The sequence below is a fragment of the Lolium rigidum genome, chromosome 4 (genome assembly GCF_022539505.1).
Source record: "Lolium rigidum isolate FL_2022 chromosome 4, APGP_CSIRO_Lrig_0.1, whole genome shotgun sequence".
NCBI lineage: Eukaryota > Viridiplantae > Streptophyta > Magnoliopsida > Poales > Poaceae > Lolium > Lolium rigidum.
In genome coordinates this window covers 180154101-180175197 of record NC_061511.1, presented here as the reverse complement: position 1 = coordinate 180175197, position 21097 = coordinate 180154101, and the positions used below count along the sequence as shown (strand labels likewise).

At 44.6% G+C, this 21097-nt stretch overlaps 2 protein-coding genes across 3 annotated transcripts; both read left to right on the top strand.

Moving 5' to 3' along the window:
* The first annotated feature begins 13139 nt into the window (after positions 1-13139).
* LOC124646520 lies at positions 13140-16273 on the top strand. Its single transcript, XM_047186626.1, has 5 exons — positions 13140-13173; positions 13651-14400; positions 14484-14715; positions 15424-15503; positions 15990-16273. The coding sequence occupies exons 2-5, from the start codon at positions 13666-13668 to the stop codon at positions 16065-16067; spliced, it is 1125 nt and encodes a 374-aa protein (XP_047042582.1). The 5' UTR covers positions 13140-13173; positions 13651-13665; the 3' UTR covers positions 16068-16273.
* A 2820-nt stretch (positions 16274-19093) lies between these two features.
* Positions 19094-21094, top strand: LOC124706476 (MADS-box transcription factor 4-like). 2 transcript variants are annotated; one of them, XM_047238142.1, is made up of 7 exons: positions 19094-19390; positions 19479-19545; positions 19637-19698; positions 19802-19901; positions 20028-20057; positions 20176-20220; positions 20722-21094. In XM_047238142.1, the coding sequence occupies exons 1-7, from the start codon at positions 19203-19205 to the stop codon at positions 20857-20859; spliced, it is 630 nt and encodes a 209-aa protein (XP_047094098.1). In that variant the 5' UTR covers positions 19094-19202; the 3' UTR covers positions 20860-21094. The 2 variants fall into 2 exon arrangements, with proteins under 2 accessions (XP_047094098.1, XP_047094097.1); XM_047238141.1 differs by lacking the exon at positions 20722-21094 and having other exon boundaries at positions 20176-20515.
* Positions 21095-21097: the final 3 nt, after the last annotated feature.

The following is a 21097-nucleotide window of genomic DNA, read 5'->3' as shown; positions in this document are numbered from 1 at the left end:
GAAGATGAAACGAAGAGGGGCCACGGGGTGGCCAAACCCTAGGGCGGCGCGGCCCCACCCTGGCCGCGCCGGCCTATGGTCTGGGCCCCCGTGCCGCCTCTTGACCTACCCTTCCGCCTACTTAAAGCCTCCGTGACGAAACCCCCGGTGCCAGAGAGCCACGATACGGAAAACCTTCCGAGAGACGCCGCCAACGCCGATCCCATCTCGGGGGATCCAGGAGATCGCCTCCGGCACCCTGCCGGAGAGGGGAATCATCTCCCCGGAGGACTCTACGCCGCCATGGTCGCCTCCGGTGTGATGTGTGAGTAGTCTACCCCTGGACTATGGGTCCATAGCAGTAGCTAGATGGCTGTCTTCTCCCCATTGTGCTATCATTGTCGGATCTTGTGAGCTGCCTAACATGATCAAGATCATCTATCTGTAATTCTATATGTTGCGTTTGTTGGGATCCGATGAATAGAGAATACTTGTTATGTTGATTATCAAAGTTATATCTACGTGTTGTTTATGATCTTGCATGCTTTCCGTTACTAGTAGATGCTCTGGCCAAGTAGATGCTTGTAACTCCAAGAGGGAGTACTTATGCTCGATAGTGGGTTCATGCTGCATTGACACCAGGACGATGACGAGAAAGTTCTAAGGTTGTGTTGTGCTTTGTTGCCACTAGGGATAAAACATTGATGCTATGTCTAAGGATGTAGTTGTTGATTACATTACGCACCATACTTAATGCAATTGTACGTTGCTTTGCAACTTAATGCGGAGGGGTTCGGATGATAACTCTGAAGGTGGACTTTTTAGGCATAGATGCGGTTGGATGGCGGTCTATGTACTTTGTCGTAATGCCCAATTAAATCTCACTATACTCATCATGATATGTATGTGCATGGTCATGCTCTCTTTATTTGTCAATTGCCCAAGCTGTAATTTGTTCACCCAACATGCTTGTTCGTCTTATGGGAGAGACACCTCTAGTGAGCTGTGGACCCCGGTCCAATTCTCTTTACTTGAAATACAATCTCTGCAATACTTGTTCTCTTGTTTTCTGCAAACAATCATCTTCCACACAATACGGTTAATCCTTTGTTACAGACAAGCCGGTGAGATTGACAACCTCCATTGTTTCGTTGGGGCAAAGTACTTTGGTTGTGTTGTGCGGGTTCCACGTTGGCGCCGGAATCCCTGGTGTTGCGCCGCACTACATCTTGCCGCCATCAACCTTCAACGTGCTTCTTGACTCCTCTCTGGTCCGATTAAACCTTGGTTTCTTGCGAGGGAAACTTGCCGCTGTGCGCATCACACCTTCCTCTTGGGGTTCCCAACGGACGTGCCAACCACACGCATCAAGCAAATTTACGGCGCCGTTGCTGGGGAGATCAAGACACGCTGCAAGGGGAGTCTCCACTTCTCAATCTCTTTACTTTGTTTTTGTCTTGCTTAGTTTTATTTACTACTTTGTTTGCTGCACTAAATCAAAATACAAAAAAATTAGTTGCTAGTTTTACTTTATTTGCTATCTTGTTTGCTATATCAAAAACACAAAAAAATTAGTTTACTTGCATTTACTTTATCTAGTTTGCTTTATTTATTGTCTTGCACTCTATATTAAAAATATAAAAAAAAATTAGTTACTTTTGTTACCATGTCTTGCTACGAACACATTACTTCTTCGCACTGAAGAATTAGTCTTCACTTTTAAACAAGGGGATGAGGAGAGTTTTAAGGATGCTTGGTCTAGAATTTTTACTTCTTATCGTAAAACCGAACCTCAAATGACTCTAAGTTTGCTCCTTAGTAATTTTTATTTTGGTCTTATGGTTCGCTATAGATATGCTTTGGATACTTTAGTGGGAGGAGATTTCCTTCATTGCAATGGGGATCAAGCTTTTAATGCCATAAAGAAGTTGGTTGCATCACATGATTCAGCTAATAACTTTGATTCAGCCCTCACTAGCATATATAGTAGATTAAATAATCTCGAGATAAGTACATCTCGCTTGAATGATAACTATTGCCACGTTCGTAATCGTCTTGAACAAGTTTTAGTGAACTCTAAACTCTCATTGTGGGATCTCTTTGTTAAAATTGTTATCGGTGATCGAACTCTCCATGCCCTCTTGTGATATTATGTATGAATTTTGCCTTATGCACGAAAGTATTTATAAATCTTTGAAACTTTGGGGAGTTGATGAAGGAGGAGAAGAAATAACTCTCATTGATAACTCTACCATAATTCCTAAAGGAATAGCCGCAGGTGTGCATACAACCATTCTTGGAAGAACAATATCCATTGATTATCTTGTTATTGAAACAGGAAAACTCACACTTGGAAGATCCTCTTTGAAACTATTGGGAGCGAGTCATTGATGTTGGAGAAGGCACTCTGAAATTCACCTCTATACCGGGGAAATCATTTATTTCCTAAACCCAAGGGAAAGAAAAACAATAAGAAAGGTAAGGGTAAAGCCCAAGGTAAGGTTGACACACCATCTCTTGATAATACTTGATACACACTTTACGCGCCTAGCTGAAGGCGTTAAGAAAAGCGCTTATGGGAGACAACCCATGTTTTTACCTACAGATACTTTGTTTTTATTTTGTGTCTTGGAAGTTGTTTACTACTGTAGCAACCTCTCCTTATCTTAGTTTTGTGTTTTGTTGTGCCAAGTTAAGCCGTTGATAGAAAAGTAAGTACTAGATTTGGATTACTGCACAGTTCCAGATTTCTTTGCTGTCACGAATCTGGGTCTAGCTCCCTGTAGGTAGCTCAGAAAATTAAGCCAATTTACGTGCATGATACTCAGATATGTACGCAACTTTCATTCAATTTGAGCATTTTCATTTGAGCAAGTCTGGTGCCATTTTAAAATTCGTCAATACGAACTGTTCTGTTTTGACAGATTCTGCCTTTTATTTCGCATTGCCTCTTGTGCTAAGATGGATGAATTTCTTTGATCCACTAATGTCCAGTAGCATTATGCAATGTCCAGAAGTGTTAAGAATGATTGTGTCACCTCTGAATATGTTAATTTTTATTGTGCACTAACCCTCTAATGAGTTGTGTCGAGTTTGGTGTGGAGGAAGTTTTCAAGGATCAAGAGAGGAGTATGATGCAACATGATCAAGGAGAGTGAAAGCTCTAAGCTTGGGGATGCCCCGGTGGTTCACCCCTGCATATTCAAGAAGACTCAAGCGTCTAAGCTTGGGGATGCCCAAGGCATCCCCTTCTTCATCGACAACATTATCAGGTTCCTCCCCTGAAACTATATTTTTATTCCATCACATCTTATGTGCTTTTTCTTGGAGCGTCAGTTTGTTTTTGTTTTTGTTTTGTTTGAATAAAATGGATCCTAGCATTAACTTTATGGGAGAGAGACACGCTCCGCTGTAGCATATGGACAAGTATGTCCTTGGTTTCTACTCATAGTATTCATGGCGAAGTTTCTCCTTCGTTAAATTGTTATATGGTTGGAATTGGAAAATGATACATGTAGTAATTGCTATTAATGTCTTGGGTAATGTGATACTTGGCAATTGTTGTGCTCATGTTTAAGCTCTTGCATCATATGCTTTGCACCCATTAATGAAGAAATACATAGAGCATGCTAAAATTTGGTTTGCATATTTGGTTTCTCTAAGGTCTAGATAATTTCTAGTATTGAGTTTGAACAACAAGGAAGACGGTGTAGAGTCTTATAATGTTTTCAATATGTCTTTTATGTGAGTTTTGCTGCACCGGTTCATCCTTGTGTTTGTTTCAAATAACCTTGCTAGCCTAAACCTTGTATCGAGAGGGAATACTTCTCATGCATCCAAAATACTTGAGCCAACCACTATGCCATTTGTGTCCACCATACCTACCTACTACATGGTATTTTCCGCCATTCCAAAGTAAATTGCTTGAGTGCTACCTTTAAAATTCCATCATTCACCTTTGCAATATATAGCTCATGGGACAAATAGCTTAAAAACTATTGTGGTATTGAATATGTAATTATGCACTTTATCTCCTATTAAGTTGTTTGTTGTGCGATAACCATGTTCACTGGGGACGCCATCAACTATTCATTGTTGAATTTCATGTGAGTTGCTATGCATGTCCGTCTTGTCTGAAGTAAGAGAGATCTACCACCTTATGGTTAAGCATGCATATGTTAGAGAAGAACATTGGGCCGCTAACTAAAGCCATGATCCATGGTGGAAGTTTCAGTTTTGGACATATATCCTCAAATCTCAAATGAGAAATTTACTAATTGTTGTTACATGCTTATGCATAAAAGAGGAGTCCATTATCTGTTGTCTATGTTGTCCCGGTATGGATGTCTAAGTTGAAGAATAATCAATAGCGAGAAATCCAATGCGAGCTTTCTCCTTAGACCTTTGTACAGGCGACATAGAGGTACCCCTTTGTGACACTTGGTTAAAACAGTGCATTGTGATGATCCGGTAGTCCAAGCTAATTAGAACAAGGTGCGGGCACTATTAGTACACTATGCATGAGGCTTGCAACTTATAAGATATAATTTACATGATGCATATGCTTTATTACTACCGTTGACAAAATTGTTTCATGTTTTCAAAATCAAAGCTCTAGCACAAATATAGCAATCGATGCTTTTCCTCTATGGAGGACCATTCTTTTACTTTCATTGTTGAGTCAGTTCACCTATTTCTCTCCATCTCAAGAAGCAAACACTTGTGTGAACTGTGCATTGATTCCTACATACTTGCTTATTGCACCTATTATGTTACTCTATGTTGACAATATCCATGAGATATACATGTTACAAGTTGAAAGCAACCGCTGAAACTTAATCTTCTTTTGTGTTGCTTCAATGCTTTTACTTTGAATTATTGCTTTATGAGTTAACTCTTATGCAAGACTTATTGATGCTTGTCTTGAAGTGCTATTCATGAAAAGTCTTTGCTATATGATTCACTTGTTTACTCATGTCATATACATTGTTTTGATCGCTACATTCACTACATATGCTTTACAAATAGTATGATCAAGATTATGATGGCATGTCACTCCAGAAATTATACGTGTTATCGTTTTACACTGCTCGGGACGAGCGAGAACTAAGCTTGGGGATGCTGATATGTCTCCGACGTATCGATAATTTCTTATGTTCCATGCCACATTATTGATGTTATCTACATGTTTTATGCACACTTTTGTCATATTCGTGCATTTTCTGGAACTAACCTATTAACAAGATGCCGAAGTGCCGATTGCTTGTTTTCTGCTGTTTTTGGTTTCAGAAATCCTAGTAAGGAAATATTCTCGGAATTGGACGAAATCAAAGCCCAGGGGCCTATTTTTCCACGAAGCTTCCAGAAGTCCGAAGATGAAACGAAGAGGGGCCACGGGGTGGCCAAACCCTAGGGTGGCGCGGCCCCACCCCTGGCCGCGCCGGCCTATGGTCTGGGCCCCCGTGCCGCCTCTTGACCTACCCTTCCGCCTACTTAAAGCCTCCGTGACGAAACCCCCGATGCCGAGAGCCACGATACGGAAAACCTTCCGGAGACGCCGCCAACGCCGATCCCATCTCGGGGGATCCAGGAGATCGCCTCCGGCACCCTGCCGGAGAGGGGAATCATCTCCCGGAGGACTCTACGCCGCCATGGTCGCCTCCGGTGTGATGTGTGAGTAGTCTACCCCTGGACTATGGGTCCATAGCAGTAGCTAGATGGTTGTCTTCTCCCCATTGTGCTATCATTGTCGGATCTTGTGAGCTGCCTAACATGATCAAGATCATCTATACTGTAATTCTATATGTTGCGTTTGTTGGGATCCGATGAATAGAGAATACTTGTTATGTTGATTATCAAAGTTATATCTACGTGTTGTTTATGATCTTGCATGCTTTCCGTTACTAGTAGATGCTACGGCCAAGTAGATGCTTGCAACTCCAAGAGGGAGTACTTATGCTCGATAGTGGGTTCATGCACGCATTGACACCGGGACGAGTGACGAAAAGTTCTAAGGTTGTGTTGTCTTGTTGCCACTAGGGATAAAACATTGATGCTATGTCTAAGGATGTAGTTGTTGATTACATTACGCACCATACTTAATGCAATTGTCTGTTGCTTTGCAACTTAATACTGGATGATAACCTGAAGGTGGACTTTTTAGGCATAGATGCAGTTGGATGGTGGTCTATGTACTTTGTCGTAATGCCCAATTAAATCTCACTATACTCATCATGATATGTATGTGCATGGTCATGCTCTCTTTATTTGTCAATTGCCCAACTGTAATTTGTTCACCCAACATGCTGTTCGTCTTATGGGAGAGACACCTCTAGTGAACTGTGGACCCCGGTCCAATTCTCTTTCCTGAAATACAATCTACTGCAATACTTGTTCTACTTGTTTTCTCGCAAACAATCATCTTCCACACAATACGGTTAATCCTTTGTTACAGACAAGCCGGTGAGATTGACAACCTCACCTGTTTCGTTGGGGCAAAGTACTTTGGTTGTGTTGTGCGGGTTCCACGTTGGCGCCGGAATCCCCGGTGTTGCGCCGCACTACATCTCGCAGCCATCAACCTTCAACGTGCTTCTTGACTCCTACTGGTCCGATTAAACCTTGGTTTCTTACTGAGGGAAACTTGCCGCTGTGCGCATCACACCTTCCTCTTGGGGTTCCCAACGGACGTGCAACCACACGCATCAGGCACGCATCCACAACTTAATTGGAGGCTCCCAAGAAATCGCCACAAAGGCCTCAAATCCGTCTAGGGTTCCAAGAACCCAAGAGTAACAACTTTCTTGCTTTCACTTACACGAATCACCGTGGAGAACTCAAACCGATGCACCAAATGCAATGGCAAGAACACCACAAAGATGCTCAAGTCCCTCTCTCTCAAATTCCAACAAAGCTACAAAAGCTATTGGGGGAATAAGAGAGGAAGAACAAATAGGAGGAGGAACACCAAATTTCTCCAAGATCTAGATCTAGTGGATTCCCCTCACAAAGAGAGGGATTTGATTGGTGAAGGTGTAGATCTAGATCTCCTCTATCTATCTCTCAAATAGATGCAAGATTCATGGGAGGGAGAGGGAGATAGCAAGCTCAAAGAAGGTCAACAATGGAGGCAAAAACGAGCTCAAACGGTTCAGGAACTTTGGGGAAGAAGACCCCCTTAAATAGGGCAAGAGAAATCTGCCCGTTATGCACAAAACTCGTCAAAACCGGAACTTCCGGTCATTTGGGGCGGAACTTCCGCCCCCCGGAAGTACCGGCCAACTTCCGGATGAAGTAGGGCGTCCCCGGAAAGCTTACAGTATACTTTTGCGTGCAGAATCGTCATTTCCGGAAGTTCGCCGGAACTTGGGCGGAAGTTCCGGCCACCGGAACTTCCGGCCAACTTCCGGCCAAAAAACTGCTTCACGGAAACTTGAATAACTTTTGCATCCGGACTCCGATTTTGATGATCTTGGGCTCGTTTCGAAGCTAGTAAAAATCTCTACAAGATCATGCAGGAAACCATCATAGTTCAGTAAGGTAGGATAGAAACAAATGAATAAATGTTTTACCTATCTATAAACAGCAAACCGGTAAAACCTCCAATATGGAAAATGCAACAACTTGAGTTAGGAAACTCGGATTTAGGTGAAACCAATTTTGTTGTAAAGAAGATGACAAGAGCTACCCCACAAAGAGTGAAAAGCTTAAGAACAAGTGGGGTAGGTTTTTCTATGTATTTTAGAGTGAAACCTCTCAATACGAGAAACCGAGAAAAACTCCAATATCGAAAACGCAACAAGTGATTCATGCGAAATCCGTTTTCGATGAACTAGAGCTTGCTATGGAAATAACCACAAGCTCTAAATCACCACATGGATAAGATCCAAATAAAAACCAAGAAATATGATGCAAGGATGCAAAGGTTTGAGCTCTCTCCGAACGATACGATCGAGTTACTCACTCGAGAGCCCTCTTGATAGTACGGCAACTAAACTATAAACCGGTCTCCAACTACACTATGAGACCGGTGAGAAAGAAACCCTATCAAGAGCAAACCTTATACTTGCGCATTCCACTTGAGCTCGATGATGACGATCTTGACCGCAACAAGATGGAACGCCTTTCTTGATTGTGCTTGCTTGACGAAGTCTTGTGGATTGCTCCCCCATAATCCATCATGGGAGAGCTTCTTCTTCGGCGCAACTTCACATATCTATGAATACCATATGGATGGCAAGAGTCGAGCAAAGGATCTCTTCGAGATGGCTCATCTTGAACTTGCACTTCATTTCTTCATGGCAAGCTTGAAGCATATGATCTCTTCGAGTTGGCTCATCTTGAACTTGCACTTCATTTCGTTGATGTCTTGAAGTTAACCTTGAGAGCTCACTTCATCTTCATCTTCAAGACATACTTGACACTTGATCTTCTTCATTTGCTTCTTATTGCAATCTTGAAGCCAACTTATGGTTCAAGTATTGCCTATGGACAACACCTACAAATATAACTCAATGCAAACATTAGTCCATAGGGATTGTCATTAATTACCAAAACCACACATGGGGGCTCCATGCACTTTCAACCTCTTATGCAATACAAGTTGCATGTCGAACGAGGAACAAGTCTCATGAACGCGGTCATGTAAAGTTAGTCCGAGCCGCTTCATCCCACTATGCCACAAGGATGCAAAGTACTCAAACTAAAGATAACAAGAGCATCAACGCCCACAAAACCATTGTGTTCTACTCGTGCAACCATCTATGCATAGACACGGCTCTGATACCACTCGTAGGGATTCGTTGCATAGAAAACAAAAAATTTCCTACCGCGAACACGCAATCCAAGCCAAGATGCAATCTAGAAGACGGTAGCAACGAGGGGATTATCGAGTCTCACCCTTGAAGAGATTCCAAAGCCTACAAGATGAGGCTCTTGTTGCTGCGGTAGACGTTCACTTGCCGCTTGCAAAAGCGCGTAGAAGATCTTGTTCACGGCGCCACAAACGGGCAGCACCTCCGTACTCGGTCACACGTTCGGTTGTTGATGAAGACGACGTCCACCTCCCCGTTCCAGCGGGCAGCGGAAGTAGTAGCTCCTCTTGAATCCGACAACACGACGGCGTGGTGTCGGTGGTGGTGGAGAATCCCGGCGGAGCTTCGCTAAGCGTGCGGGGAAGAAGGAGTAGTGGGGCCCCTAGGGTTTGGGGAGAGGGGGGCGCCGGCCATCTAGGTGGTGCGGCCACCTTGTGGTGTTTGGGTGGCCGGCCCCCTCCCCTTGGCCCTCATTATATAGGTGGAACACCCAAGAGTTGGTCTACAAGTCTTCGAATAAGACCCCAAACCAAAACCTTCCATATCACATGAAACCTACCCAAGCTAGGACTCCCACTAGAGGTGGGATTCCCACCCTTCCTTGGGAGGGGGTGGCCGGCCCCCTTAGGGGAGTCCACTTGGGACTCCTCCCCTTTAGGGTTGGCCGGCCATGGTGGTGGAGTCCCTTTGGGACTCCGCCTTCCAAAGTGGTTTCTTCCGGACTTTTCTAGAACCTTCTAGAACCTTCCATAGAACCTTCCGGATCATTTTAAATCTTATAAAATGACTTCCTATATATGAATCTTATTCTCCGGACCATTCCGGAACTCCTCGTGATGTCCGGGATCTCATCCGGGACTCCGAACAAATATTCGAACTCCATTCCATATACATGTTCTACCATTTCAACATCCAACTTTAAGTGTGTCACCCTACGGTTCGCGAACTATGTGGACATGGTTGAGTACTCACTCCGACCAATAACCAATAGCGGGATCTGGAGATCCATAATGGCTCCCACATATTCAACAATGACTTTAGTGATCGAATGAACCATTCACATACGATACCAATTCCCTTTGTCACGCGATATTTTACTTGTCCGAGGTTTGATCATCGGTACCACTCTATACCTTGTTCAACCTCGTCTCCTTACAAGTACTCTTTACTCGTACCGTGGTATGTGGTCTCTTATGAACTTATTCATATGCTTGCAAGACATTAGACGACATTCCACCGAGAGGGCCCAGAGTATATCTATCCGTCATCGGGGTGGACAAATCCCACTGTTGATCCATATGCCTCAACTCATACTTTCTGGATACTTAATCCCACCTTTATAACCACCCATTTACGCAGTGGCGTTTGATGTAATCAAAGTACCTTTCCGGTATAAGTGATTTATATAATCTCATGGTCATAAGGACTAGGTAACTATGTATCGAAAGCTTATAGCAAATAACTTAATGACGTGATCTTATGCTACGCTTAATTGGGTGTGTCCATTACATCATTCATACAATGATATAACCTTGTTATTAATAACATCCAATGTTCATGATTATGAAACTAATCATCCATTAATCAACAAGCTAGTTAAGAGGCATACTAGGGACTCTTTGTTGTTTACATATCACACATGTATCAATGTTTCGGTCAATACAATTATAGCATGGTATATAAACATTTATCATAAACATAAAGATATATAATAACCACTTTTATTATTGCCTCTTGGGCATATCTCCTTCAGTAACCTTTTGGGTTGGACAAACCCAATCGGCGTAGATTCCACGGGCTCCCCTACAAGAGAACAAGTCATGTTGGACGACCCTGAATGGGTCTAGTCGGGCTTGCCCAGCCCTACAGGGCCTTGTCAGGCTGGCTGAACTCGACTCGTCTGGTTGGTCACATTTTATTCTCGTCCCTTTCTCTCGCCAACACTTTCCCGCCACCATTTGTCGCCATCTCATCTCGTCACCTCTTTATAAATCCATCCGCTGATTTGTTTTGATGTATCAGTGTTTCTCTCCCACTTCTTCCTCATGCCAACCATTTGTCGGCATGATTGTGCCTTGCTCGGACCAAGACTTTAGGCCGACGAAGATGAAGGGTGCAAGCTTTCCCTAGGGGCGAGAGCGGAGCGGTGCTGGTGCGGCGATCTTGCGAAGGTGGACGAGGTAGAGGATTTTTTTAATCAATTTGTCATCAAGTTTTTCGGGTGTGGCAACTATGATCATGATGCACCGGCAAGTTCGTCGTACCCGAGGCCTCTGGTATATTCTAAGCAAGCTGAACAGACTTTTTCTTTTAAGGAAAACCTACATCGGGTTTTTCGAAAGAACCCAAATAATGCGTCTATGAGGATTTGAACATGGGTGGCGGGGTTGTATACCAACTTCCCTAAATGGACGAGCTAGGCTCCCTTCTTATGAATAGATATATTATTTATGTCACTGTTGTTTTTTAATTAACGTTCCTATTTGTGTTGTGGTACCCTCTGCCCCTCTACATGTGGTACCATCAGAATAGGCGTTGTGGGAGATTGAAAAAGGGCATCGTCATGCATGGGAAAGCTTTAACGTGGAGGAGCATGCAAATGAGATTGTTGCACAGGCAAAGGAGGAGAGAGAGAGAGAGAGCTAGCTCGAAGAACATCGAGAGGAGCAATTACATTGGCTTGATGAGTGGGGGAAGCTGAACGAGAAAAGTGAGAGTTGCATGAAGGAGGAATAGGTGCGCAGGGAGCTCGGTGAGGCGGATAGACTGAGAAATAGAGAAAGGGATGCCCAGGGAGCGGAAGAACGCAGTGGCAGGACCAGAAAATGGTCACGCTGGACTCATAACCACTAGATTTCTGTCATATTAGCAATGTATCTAAATTCCAGTTGTAGTGTAGCGGTGTAACTAAATTTGCGCTATGGTGTAGCGGCGTAAATTAATTTCGGTTATAATATAGCGGTGTATCTTAATTTCAGTTGTATTATATCTTAAGTTAATGTATTAATAATGATTCCCCGCCATATTTTCCCGCTAATCTTCCCCGTTGAATATCCCCCCAATCCTTCTTGCCAGATTTTTTCGTGCCAGACTTTTCTCGCCATTTCTTCTCTTCTTGTCCTATAACCCCCTTCCCCATCGTTCTATTATATCCCAGTGTATTCTGTCGAAGATGTCGGATGATCCTTCAGCTTGTAGTTTTTCCATGTGGGTGTCCCAATGTTTGTGGTTGTGTGTCGTCAGGCGAAACAATAAGATAGTTCCACTCAAAGAATTCCTCACTGAAGTGGGTAAGGAATTAAGAAGGGAAGGGTGGCCTGTAACAACCCTTGAGGAAAATACGGCAAGAACTTCTGAGGTACTTCGCAGCAATCAAGGTGGATGAAACAAACACATAAGAGTGATGCCTCAAGGCGCCAACACCAGGAACCACTATGGCAGTACCACCATTGTTCCAAAAGAGCACCACCAAAACGCCTACATGAGCTATCTCCGCAGTAAATCGGAATTTCCCTTGCTTTTCTACTTGATCTAACTACTTGATTTGGCGGGAGAATGGCAAAATTTGGCCACAAAATTGCCAAAACCAAAGAGAATAAACAGAGCACACGAGAAATAAGAGAGGAAGAAGCAAGGGAACGGGGCGAGTTATTGCTTGCGAGGAACATACTAGGTAGACTAAACCGGCTGGACTCTTCGAGATTCTCTACCCCGATCAGAATGGTCACCTTAAAGGGCGACCAAGCTTTTCGGGTTCGTCCATCCCGACGGATTCCTTGCCGCTCTGGGCCACACTATTGGCCACCTTTTGACTTTTCATACCCGACTAGTCCATTTCGGGATTCCCGAAACCGACGCCATAATATTATTTTTTGAAGAAAAAAACTGCGCAATATTTATGGAAATAAAGAAGAAAAAAATTAATTAGCCCCCCAAAAGTAAAAAAAAAAAACAGCAGGCGATGTCACCGAACCCGGATGTCATGTCCTCTCAATCTTCTCAATCAATGAAAACAAAGCAATCAATGGCGCCGGCACGCGGCAAGTCAGAAGTTTTCTCCTTTTATCCGTCAAGAACAAGCATCGATTCCAGTTTGCTTCTGACTGTTTGCTTTCCTTTTCCCCCAAATTCTACGTTGAGCGTGAACAGGAAATCCGCTCGGCACTAGAAACCCCCGTACGGCCAAGAAAAGGAAGGCGAAGGCAGCATCGCTCTGATCTTCTTCCTCTTCCAGGTAAGCTAAGCTAATCCTTCCCCAAATATTGCTTTGCGAAGTGGAGAGATTTTTAGGGACAGTTTTCGGTTGAGGATTCGGCTGTTGATTTCCTCGTGCTTTCTTGATTTCCTCTCGAAGCACTGCATCTCGTTGCTGTGCATGTAGGTCCGTACTCTGTACAATGGGGCTTTTGTTGCCAAAGAGCTTCGCATGTCGTTGGCGACTTTGTGCCCAGCGATCTCTGCCGATTCGACTCAGATCTTACACCTTAGGGTGATTTTGTTGCATGCATTGCTACTTTGCTAGTGACGATTTATTCGGTGCGGAGATGCATTTCTGCTACACTACTTTGTAATCGCCACAGTCAGTAGGGCACAGAAATTCAACACAGACTCGCCTCCATCCAATCTGTCTGAGTGGTCACAATTCGGGGTAGCTCCTCGATTGAATCGCCACACTCTTTTTCCGGGCTAACTCCGTGATGTATGCATTAGGTCTGGATGCCTAACACAGTGATGTACTGATGTCTCAGTGTAGGTTGCATTGCAAGAACCAACTGCTTAGTGCGCTCTGAATTTCTATGACAGTTACTGATAGACCGACTGTTCATGCGTATAATATAATCCCTTACTGGATTTCCAGGGAATCTAGCAGATAATGAGCCGGAAAACAGCAAATGGACCATCACGTAACAAGAAGAAGGTGTGTGACCGTCTAATTGGCGACGATGTTTCCGAAGTAGATCCATCTTACAAGCTTTTCCTGGAACATTTGAGCGAAGTTGGGAGCAGCTATTTCTGCGATGTGCCAGATGGGGATCATGGCATGCCTGCTTCGGTAAGGTATGAAGTGGACAAAGATTGCACAAGTGTCCTTAACAATTCCCTGCACAGGAATCGGCGTGGTCCAAAGACCAAGCGCCCTCGTGTAAGTGTAACATCAGGTAGGGATGCCCATATAAGTGTGAAGGAGATGGACACACCAACTGATGAATCCTATGCAGCATTCATGAGCACTATGAGGATCGAAGATGGCTTCATGGTTGTTGAGCCAGAACCAGGTGTAAGTGTAACATCAGGCACGGATGCCCATATAAATGTGAAGGAGATGGACACATCAATTGATGAATCCTATGCAGCATTCCTGAGCATGATGAGGATCGAAGATGGCTTCATGGTTGTTGAGCCAGAACCAGGTGTAACATTCGTATATGGGAAAGAGGATGAGACACCCGCTGGATATGGTAAAATGAGAACTGCTAGCTCCACAAAGGAGCGAAAGCATTCGATCAATGCACTTGAAAACATGACTGAAGATAGACTTGGAAAGAATGACAATATTATATCTGAATGTGGAATCAATGGACCTGCTCCAGAATCTTCAGCTTTTAACGTGAGTTATACCTTTGCTTAATTTTGTGGTTTATCTCTTTGAAGATGCTGTATCCACTCTATAGCTTGTTTTTTTTGGGCCAGGTCTGTGAAGATCATCAAGGAGAACCTGCTGCTTTTAGTTCCGGTGTTCCTTCTACATTTGATGAAAAACTTCATTCTGTTCTAAGTCAGCCCTACGACGGAAGTGAACACAAAAAGCTTATGAGAAAAGCCACTGAGCAGAAGCCTGTGAGCAGGCTAAAACACTTGCGAAATGCATGCAAGCGCTACGACACAGACATACTTGGACTATCATATCTTGATCACTACCCAGGTGGTTTGTCCTTTTTTTAACAATAATTTTTGCTTGATGGAGTTATTTCATTGTTGCTCCTTTATTGTTGTCGGAGTCTTATGAGTTCATTTTTTAACCTAATTTCAGCAAGGTATTGGTGGACAGGAATTTTGAAAACTGTGCATTTTAAGATCCTAATCGATCTATGTTCCCAGCCTATAGCTCTGACCAAATGAATTTTAGAAATCCTTAACATAAGTCGGTGATTAAATTTCATCATGTCCATAGGCTTTTTCCCTTCTTTTGTCTGCATGGATCATTGATTTCTATCAGAATCCATCAAGCTAAGTTGTTCCTCTCCAGCTCCTAACTAATTAAAATGATTTGTAACACTCACATAGAACAAAACAACCCTGATTTAAGTGCATTATAATTGGGGGTTAGCTTGCTCAGCTTCTCTCTTGTCGCCATGCCTCTATTTTCTGTACCAATTGTGCTTTCTTCTATAAACTGACAATTTGATTTTTGGATACATGATGCCAATTTTGTATGTTGTGTTATCTTGTTTTTTGACCCAAAGCACCTGTAGCATTTTTTTATAGACTTTGTGATCTAGATTCTCGTAGTCCTGTTAGCAGTTTTGAAGGTTATGCTTTGGTGCCGCAATATACTTGCCAGTGGATGGATTGTTTGATTGCATTTGTGTCATGCTTTGCTACCAAAACTGATGTTTGGCATGCCATGCAGATCTGGCCAAACAAATACACTCTGCTGACACTGATGAGGGGCGCCTGAACCTCCTGCGAAAATTCTTCTTCTGGTTGGAGGTTATTTGTGTTCACCATCCTAGCTATATATTTTTCTTGTGCATACTTATGATATCCTACAGTGGAAATTAACATTAATGATTTAAAAAAAAGGCAAAGGTGGGAAACCCACTGACCTCTGCACTGATTGATTGATTGGTGCATTCTAAATGATCTGAACGAATGATTTACCCAGCTAAGGTTTACAGGGGAAGCTGCTGAAGTAGGCATACATTGGGAAAATACACCATAAGGGAACTAGTTTGTTTTCCAATTATGTGCATTTTGGGTCATATCACATATTAGCCAGAGGGTTCTTTCGACGATCTGATGAGTGGTGACTAGACACGAATGCTCAGTTGCTCACGCTATAGGCATGATTTCGGTATTGCAACCTTGGTAGAGAGAAAAAAAAAGCAGTTCCCCATCCATTTAAATTGCTCCTCTCATGTGACTAAGGAAACTAGATATTTAGATGAACATGAACTAAAGCTGAACTATCTGCAGAACTTATCTCATGAGGGGGCATACATGCCATGGAAATCCAAGGGGCTAGCGTGTGATCCCATCGTAGCAGACGACTAGCTACAAAGCTGAACAAGTGGGGGCTCGCTGAGATGTCCCAGGACGAAGGGAATACTGAAGAACCTTTTGTTGCAGGGCCAAAGGGTGAGCCGAAGCCTCCACTCCTTGCAGCAATGCTCCCTGGACCGTTAGCCATGTAACCCGCCTGGAATGATACTATGCTAGTTTTTGTTCTGTGGCTTAGCCAGATCTGTGCAATCTTCAGTTATCTCTTGCTGTCTTGCAGTAGTGCTGCTGTGGAATGTGGATATCATTTGAGCAGTTTCTTTGGTGACAGACTGACAGTTGATGCTCTAGCATGCAGATGGGCACTGTGCCAACTGAATCAAGATGGTTGTTGTAGGCTTGTATGTATAGCGGCTGAAGCGTCAGATTAACTCTCTTTTTGTTCTGTCGCAAAACGAAATCTCTTTTGTTAGGGGAATCATCACATTATCGTGCGGCACTTCTTCTTTCGGGAAAGGTGGCATGCGCTGAAAGGAAGGAAACCACTGGCCCAAAGTGCTGACGCTGCTTTCAGCCTGCTGTGCGATCTAGTGACTCGTAAAACAGGCCTGTTTCGGCAGCAGTATGGGGTGGCCGTGCGTAGGGTCAGGGAAGCACCATGGGATGGGGAGAGAGGCCTTGATCGGTGCTCTAACAGAGCCCGTAAACGGACCAAAACCGAAAAATAACCGCCAGTTTACGGGTTCGGGCTGAAATTTGGCGCCGATCAGTGACCGTAAAAGGGCCAAAACCGAAAAACTTTTTTCGGTCCGAGACCGAAAACTCAAAACGGTATGTATTTGTAGGGGTCGATCGAACGAACCGAACGCTCGATCCCTATCTAGTGCGCGCTGAAATTTCAGCTGACGCAACCGCTCGCTCGCTCCTTCCCCGCGCCGCCACCACACTCCGCCGCCGCTGCCCCGCCCGATTCGCTCGAGCCCCGCATCCCGGAGGTAGCGCCGTTCGCCCCGCACCCCGCCCGCTGATCCTCGCCCAACTCCGGCTGCCGCCCCCACCGCCATCGCTGCCGCTCCGTCCGAATCGAGGATGAGCTCGGGCGACGAGTTCGATCTGTCGGATTCGTCGAGCTCCGACGATTCCGACCTCGACGAGCTGCTCCAGGACGACGAGATGGAGGCCACCATGCTCCTCCTCTCTGTCAAGGACCTGGAGGACCGCGCGAAGCTGCTGAATCGGAGGCACGGCTCCGTGTTCGGCCGGAACCACATCCAGCGGAATTTCCTCCTCGGCCACGAGCAGCTGATGGAGGACTACTTCGCCGAGGTACCTACATATCCTCCCCATTTGTTCCGTAGGAGGTATCGCATGCGGCGTAGCTTGTTCGTCCGAATCGTGAAGGCCTGCGAAGCCAATTCGAATTACTTCAAGCAACGTAGGAATGCCGCCGGGGTGATGGGTTTCAGCGCTTTCCAAAAGATCTCTGCTGCCATGAGGGTCATTGCTTATGGCATCCCTGCGGATTACACCGACGAGTATCTTCGAATTGGCGAAGATACTACCACGGAGTCAGTCCGCAGGTTTGCTCGCATGATTATCAAGTTGTTTGGGTCAACGTATCTCCGAGCTCCCAACGAGAATGACACCAAAAGGTTGATGGAGATAAATGAGAAAAGAGGTTGGCCTGGCATGATTGGTAGTCTTGATTGTATGCATTGGACATGGTAGACTCATCTTGTCTTGAGAAGTGTGATGTTATGGTAATAATAGCTAGTTATCACCTTACTCTCTTTCTTTCTTTGTTTGTATTGGGTTTCATAAAAAGAAAAGACATTGGTTGGATCAGGGATGCCAATGGGGAGGTCTAGATGGACAGAGCTCCTCCATGCCCCACATCCCAATATCCAGATATTTGTGGGGCAAAAGTGTAGTCATGATGTCTCTAACCTATTGGATTTTTAACCGATGGATATTCTTCATGGAGCAAATAGAAAAACAACAACAATAATTCATACTGCCTCTGTCAGAAGGATATATCTAGACACCCTTTAGTGTATAGATATATTCGAATTTAGAAAAATCTCTGACGTTCTTTTATGGATGGAGGGAGTGCAATGTTTAGTGAAAAGCCATTTTGAAACCTCCTTTTAATTTTTATAGAATCCTTTTGCTAGTTCGCATGAGGTTGGGGTAGGGTTTTAGGTTTGGGGTGTTGTGATCAAAGCCAACATTGATGGTGCGGTTTCCAGGAACATGTTCATGGGTGCTGTGGCTGGTGTTCAGAAATGGCTATGGTCTCTATACGGGCTATTTCTTGATTCGCCTTCTCTTGAAGGCCCTGCTTGTCGCGAGACACTCGCATTGTCGGCCGATCTTCAAGAGTTGCTGTTGCGAGTTACTGCAAGCAGATTATTATGGATATGGTTGATGCTAGTGGTGGACAGTATGCAGCTATCTTCAAGGAGATCAATTTACATCGATCAGAGTTTAAAAAGGTGATTGTTCTCATCTGAAGGAAGAAAATCAAATACGGAGGCTCATAGTTTAGCTCATTATGCTTAATCTTTAAATCCAGGCCACCATATGTGGTTGCTTAAGCCCATGACATTTTGTCAATTCCTGTAACTTTTAACATTTGATCAATAAAAAGTTTATCCGACAATTACACTTTGCCGATGTTGAAAAAACATGTATGCCAAGGGAGTGCATGTACTAGATTAGTGGCAAGGAGAAAACAAAATGGTGATTGACCAAAAGGAAAAAAAGTAAAGGAAGATAAAGATGAAGCACCGTAAAAAGAGGATGCAAGAGAGAGAGAAAAAGGAGGGACAGAGTACGTGCTGTATCCACTGATCAAACGAGGGCTCCTTCCCTCCAACGCAAGCTAAACCAGGTCAGCTAAAATCCAACCGCAACGGACCAAGCAGAGGAGCACGCGAGCAGTTTCCATTTCCGGCCATCCAACCCTGACGCAGTTCGAAAGCCCCCTCACCTCCATTCCCTCCATGGCGGCCACCCTCCTTTACTCCCCATCCTCCCCCAACCATGGCATTCACACCCACAGGCCACACCATAAAGATCCCCACCACCACGGCTTGCTGCTCCCAAGCGCCCAGAGGAGAGAAGGGAGGAACCGAGGAAGAGGAGTCGAGCCTTGGGGTTTCTTGTTCCTGCTCGGAGGAGGTCGAGATGGGGCGCGGCAAGATCGAGATCAAGAGGATCGAGAACTCGTCCAACCGGCAGGTGACCTTCGCCAAGCGCCGGGCCGGGCTGCTGAAGAAGGCGCGCGAGATCGGCGTGCTCTGCGACGCCGAGGTCGGCGTCGTCATCTTCTCCAGCGCCGGCAAGCTCTACGACTTCTGGACGCCCAAGACCACGTAAGCTCTCTCTACTCCCTTTTCTCCTCTCAGTGCTCTGTTGCCTCTGGAACTGATCACAGAGATGCAAACTGTGGCCTGGTTTCAGGCTGCCGAGGATCCTGGAGAAGTACCAGACCAACTCCGGGAAGATACTGTGGGATGAGAAGCACAAGGTTCTTGTCCGATCTATTCCAGCAATTTCTTTCAGCACCAATAATCGAATAAAAAGTATTCTGAATTTGGAAAACCCTGGAATTGTGCCAGAGCATCAGTGCAGAGATCGACAGGGTGAAGAAGGAGAACGACAACATGCAGATCGAGCTCAGGTGAGTGTTCCATCTTCATTTTTTTCTTCCTTTCCATTTTTTACCTGTAGCACATCAATGTTCGCATGACGCGACTGCGGTGGGTGATGAACGGTAAATGCAGGCACATGAAAGGAGAGGATATAAACTCCCTGCAGCCCAAGGAGCTGATCGCCATCGAGGAGGCGCTCCAGAACGGCCAGACCAACCTGAGGGAGAAGATGGTAATTTGGGGTTTCAGCCTTTCAGGATTCAGAGCTCTGATGGCATAGTTTGCAGCTTGCAAGTGCTGCACCTTTATTTTCTGGAAAACTGCTGCCTCTGATGTTCGTGCTGTCTCCTTGTTGCAGATGGATCACTGGAAGATGCACAGGAGGACTGTATGAGCCTAAATTTGTCACTGCAACTTGTTTTTATTTCTGTACACCATGGAGTTTCATGGACAAGGATTTTGTTCTGCAAATTCTGATCATGCTCCTCCTTTGTGATTTACTGCAGGAGAAGATGCTGGAGGAGGAGCACAAGCTGCTGGTTTTGAGGATGGTAAATTTTCAGCACTACCTCGCTTTCTACATTCTGCAATGGATCTCTCTCTGCCAACTAGTGAAATTGTCATATTCTCCAAGGACACAATCTTGGTTTCAGTACAGTGTTGCTAATGCAGTTAGACCATTGATCAGTACATAAAGCACCTGATCAGAATCGTCTACTCAGCAACCAAATCACTCAACACCACGTAGTTCAATTTTTCCAAACACCATTTCTATATCTGATACACTGCATATCGAATCACCTCTGCCCATACAAAAATAAATACTATCTCTGTCCGTAAAAGGATGTCGCAACTTTGTCTAAATTTAGATGTATCTAGAGTTTAGTGTACAGATACATCCGAATCTATGTAAATCTCCAACATCCTTTTATGGACGGAGATAGTAATTGAAACTATTATGAGACAACTCACTGCATAGGTTCAATTATCTGCTTTGCTGAAGATAAACCCAGAAGAGGAGAATTTACCGAAGTTTGCTCTCCTGTTTCCAGCACCAGCAGGAAGTCGAGCTGAGTGGCGGCATGAGGGAGATGGACCTCGGGTACCAGCAGAGTAGGGATCTTGCTGCCCAGATGCCATTCACTTTCCGGGTGCAGCCCAGCCATCCCAACTTGCAGGAAGACAAGTAGGCCACTGAACCCTACCAGGGGCTGTATGCACTGAAGCTCATTTACCTGCAGGCTGCAACTGCTAGCTTGCATTTCCTTCCGCAACCTTATTAGATGTATCTTCCTTTTCATGTCTGCCTTGAACTTAATGCCAGTTATCTCAGGGTACATTGCTTTAATTAGCAAAGTTGCTGTCCATGTCAAGATGTTCCTAGAATCCTGGTCTTAGGGCTGAATAATGTGGAGCTTGGTATCACAT

Excerpts from the sequence above, each read along its gene's own strand:
- LOC124646520 (XM_047186626.1), top strand. The coding sequence starts at position 13,666 with ATGAGCCGGAAAACAGCAAATGGACCATCACGTAACAAGAAGAAGGTG. Across the intron at positions 14,401-14,483 it reads CAGAATCTTCAGCTTTTAAC|GTCTGTGAAGATCATCAAGG; the intron begins GTGAGTTATACC and ends TTTTTGGGCCAG. Across the intron at positions 14,716-15,423 it reads ATATCTTGATCACTACCCAG|ATCTGGCCAAACAAATACAC; the intron begins GTGGTTTGTCCT and ends CATGCCATGCAG.
- LOC124706476 (XM_047238141.1), top strand. The coding sequence starts at position 19,203 with ATGGGGCGCGGCAAGATCGAGATCAAGAGGATCGAGAACTCGTCCAAC. Across the intron at positions 19,391-19,478 it reads TTCTGGACGCCCAAGACCAC|GCTGCCGAGGATCCTGGAGA; the intron begins GTAAGCTCTCTC and ends GCCTGGTTTCAG. Across the intron at positions 19,699-19,801 it reads AACATGCAGATCGAGCTCAG|GCACATGAAAGGAGAGGATA; the intron begins GTGAGTGTTCCA and ends CGGTAAATGCAG.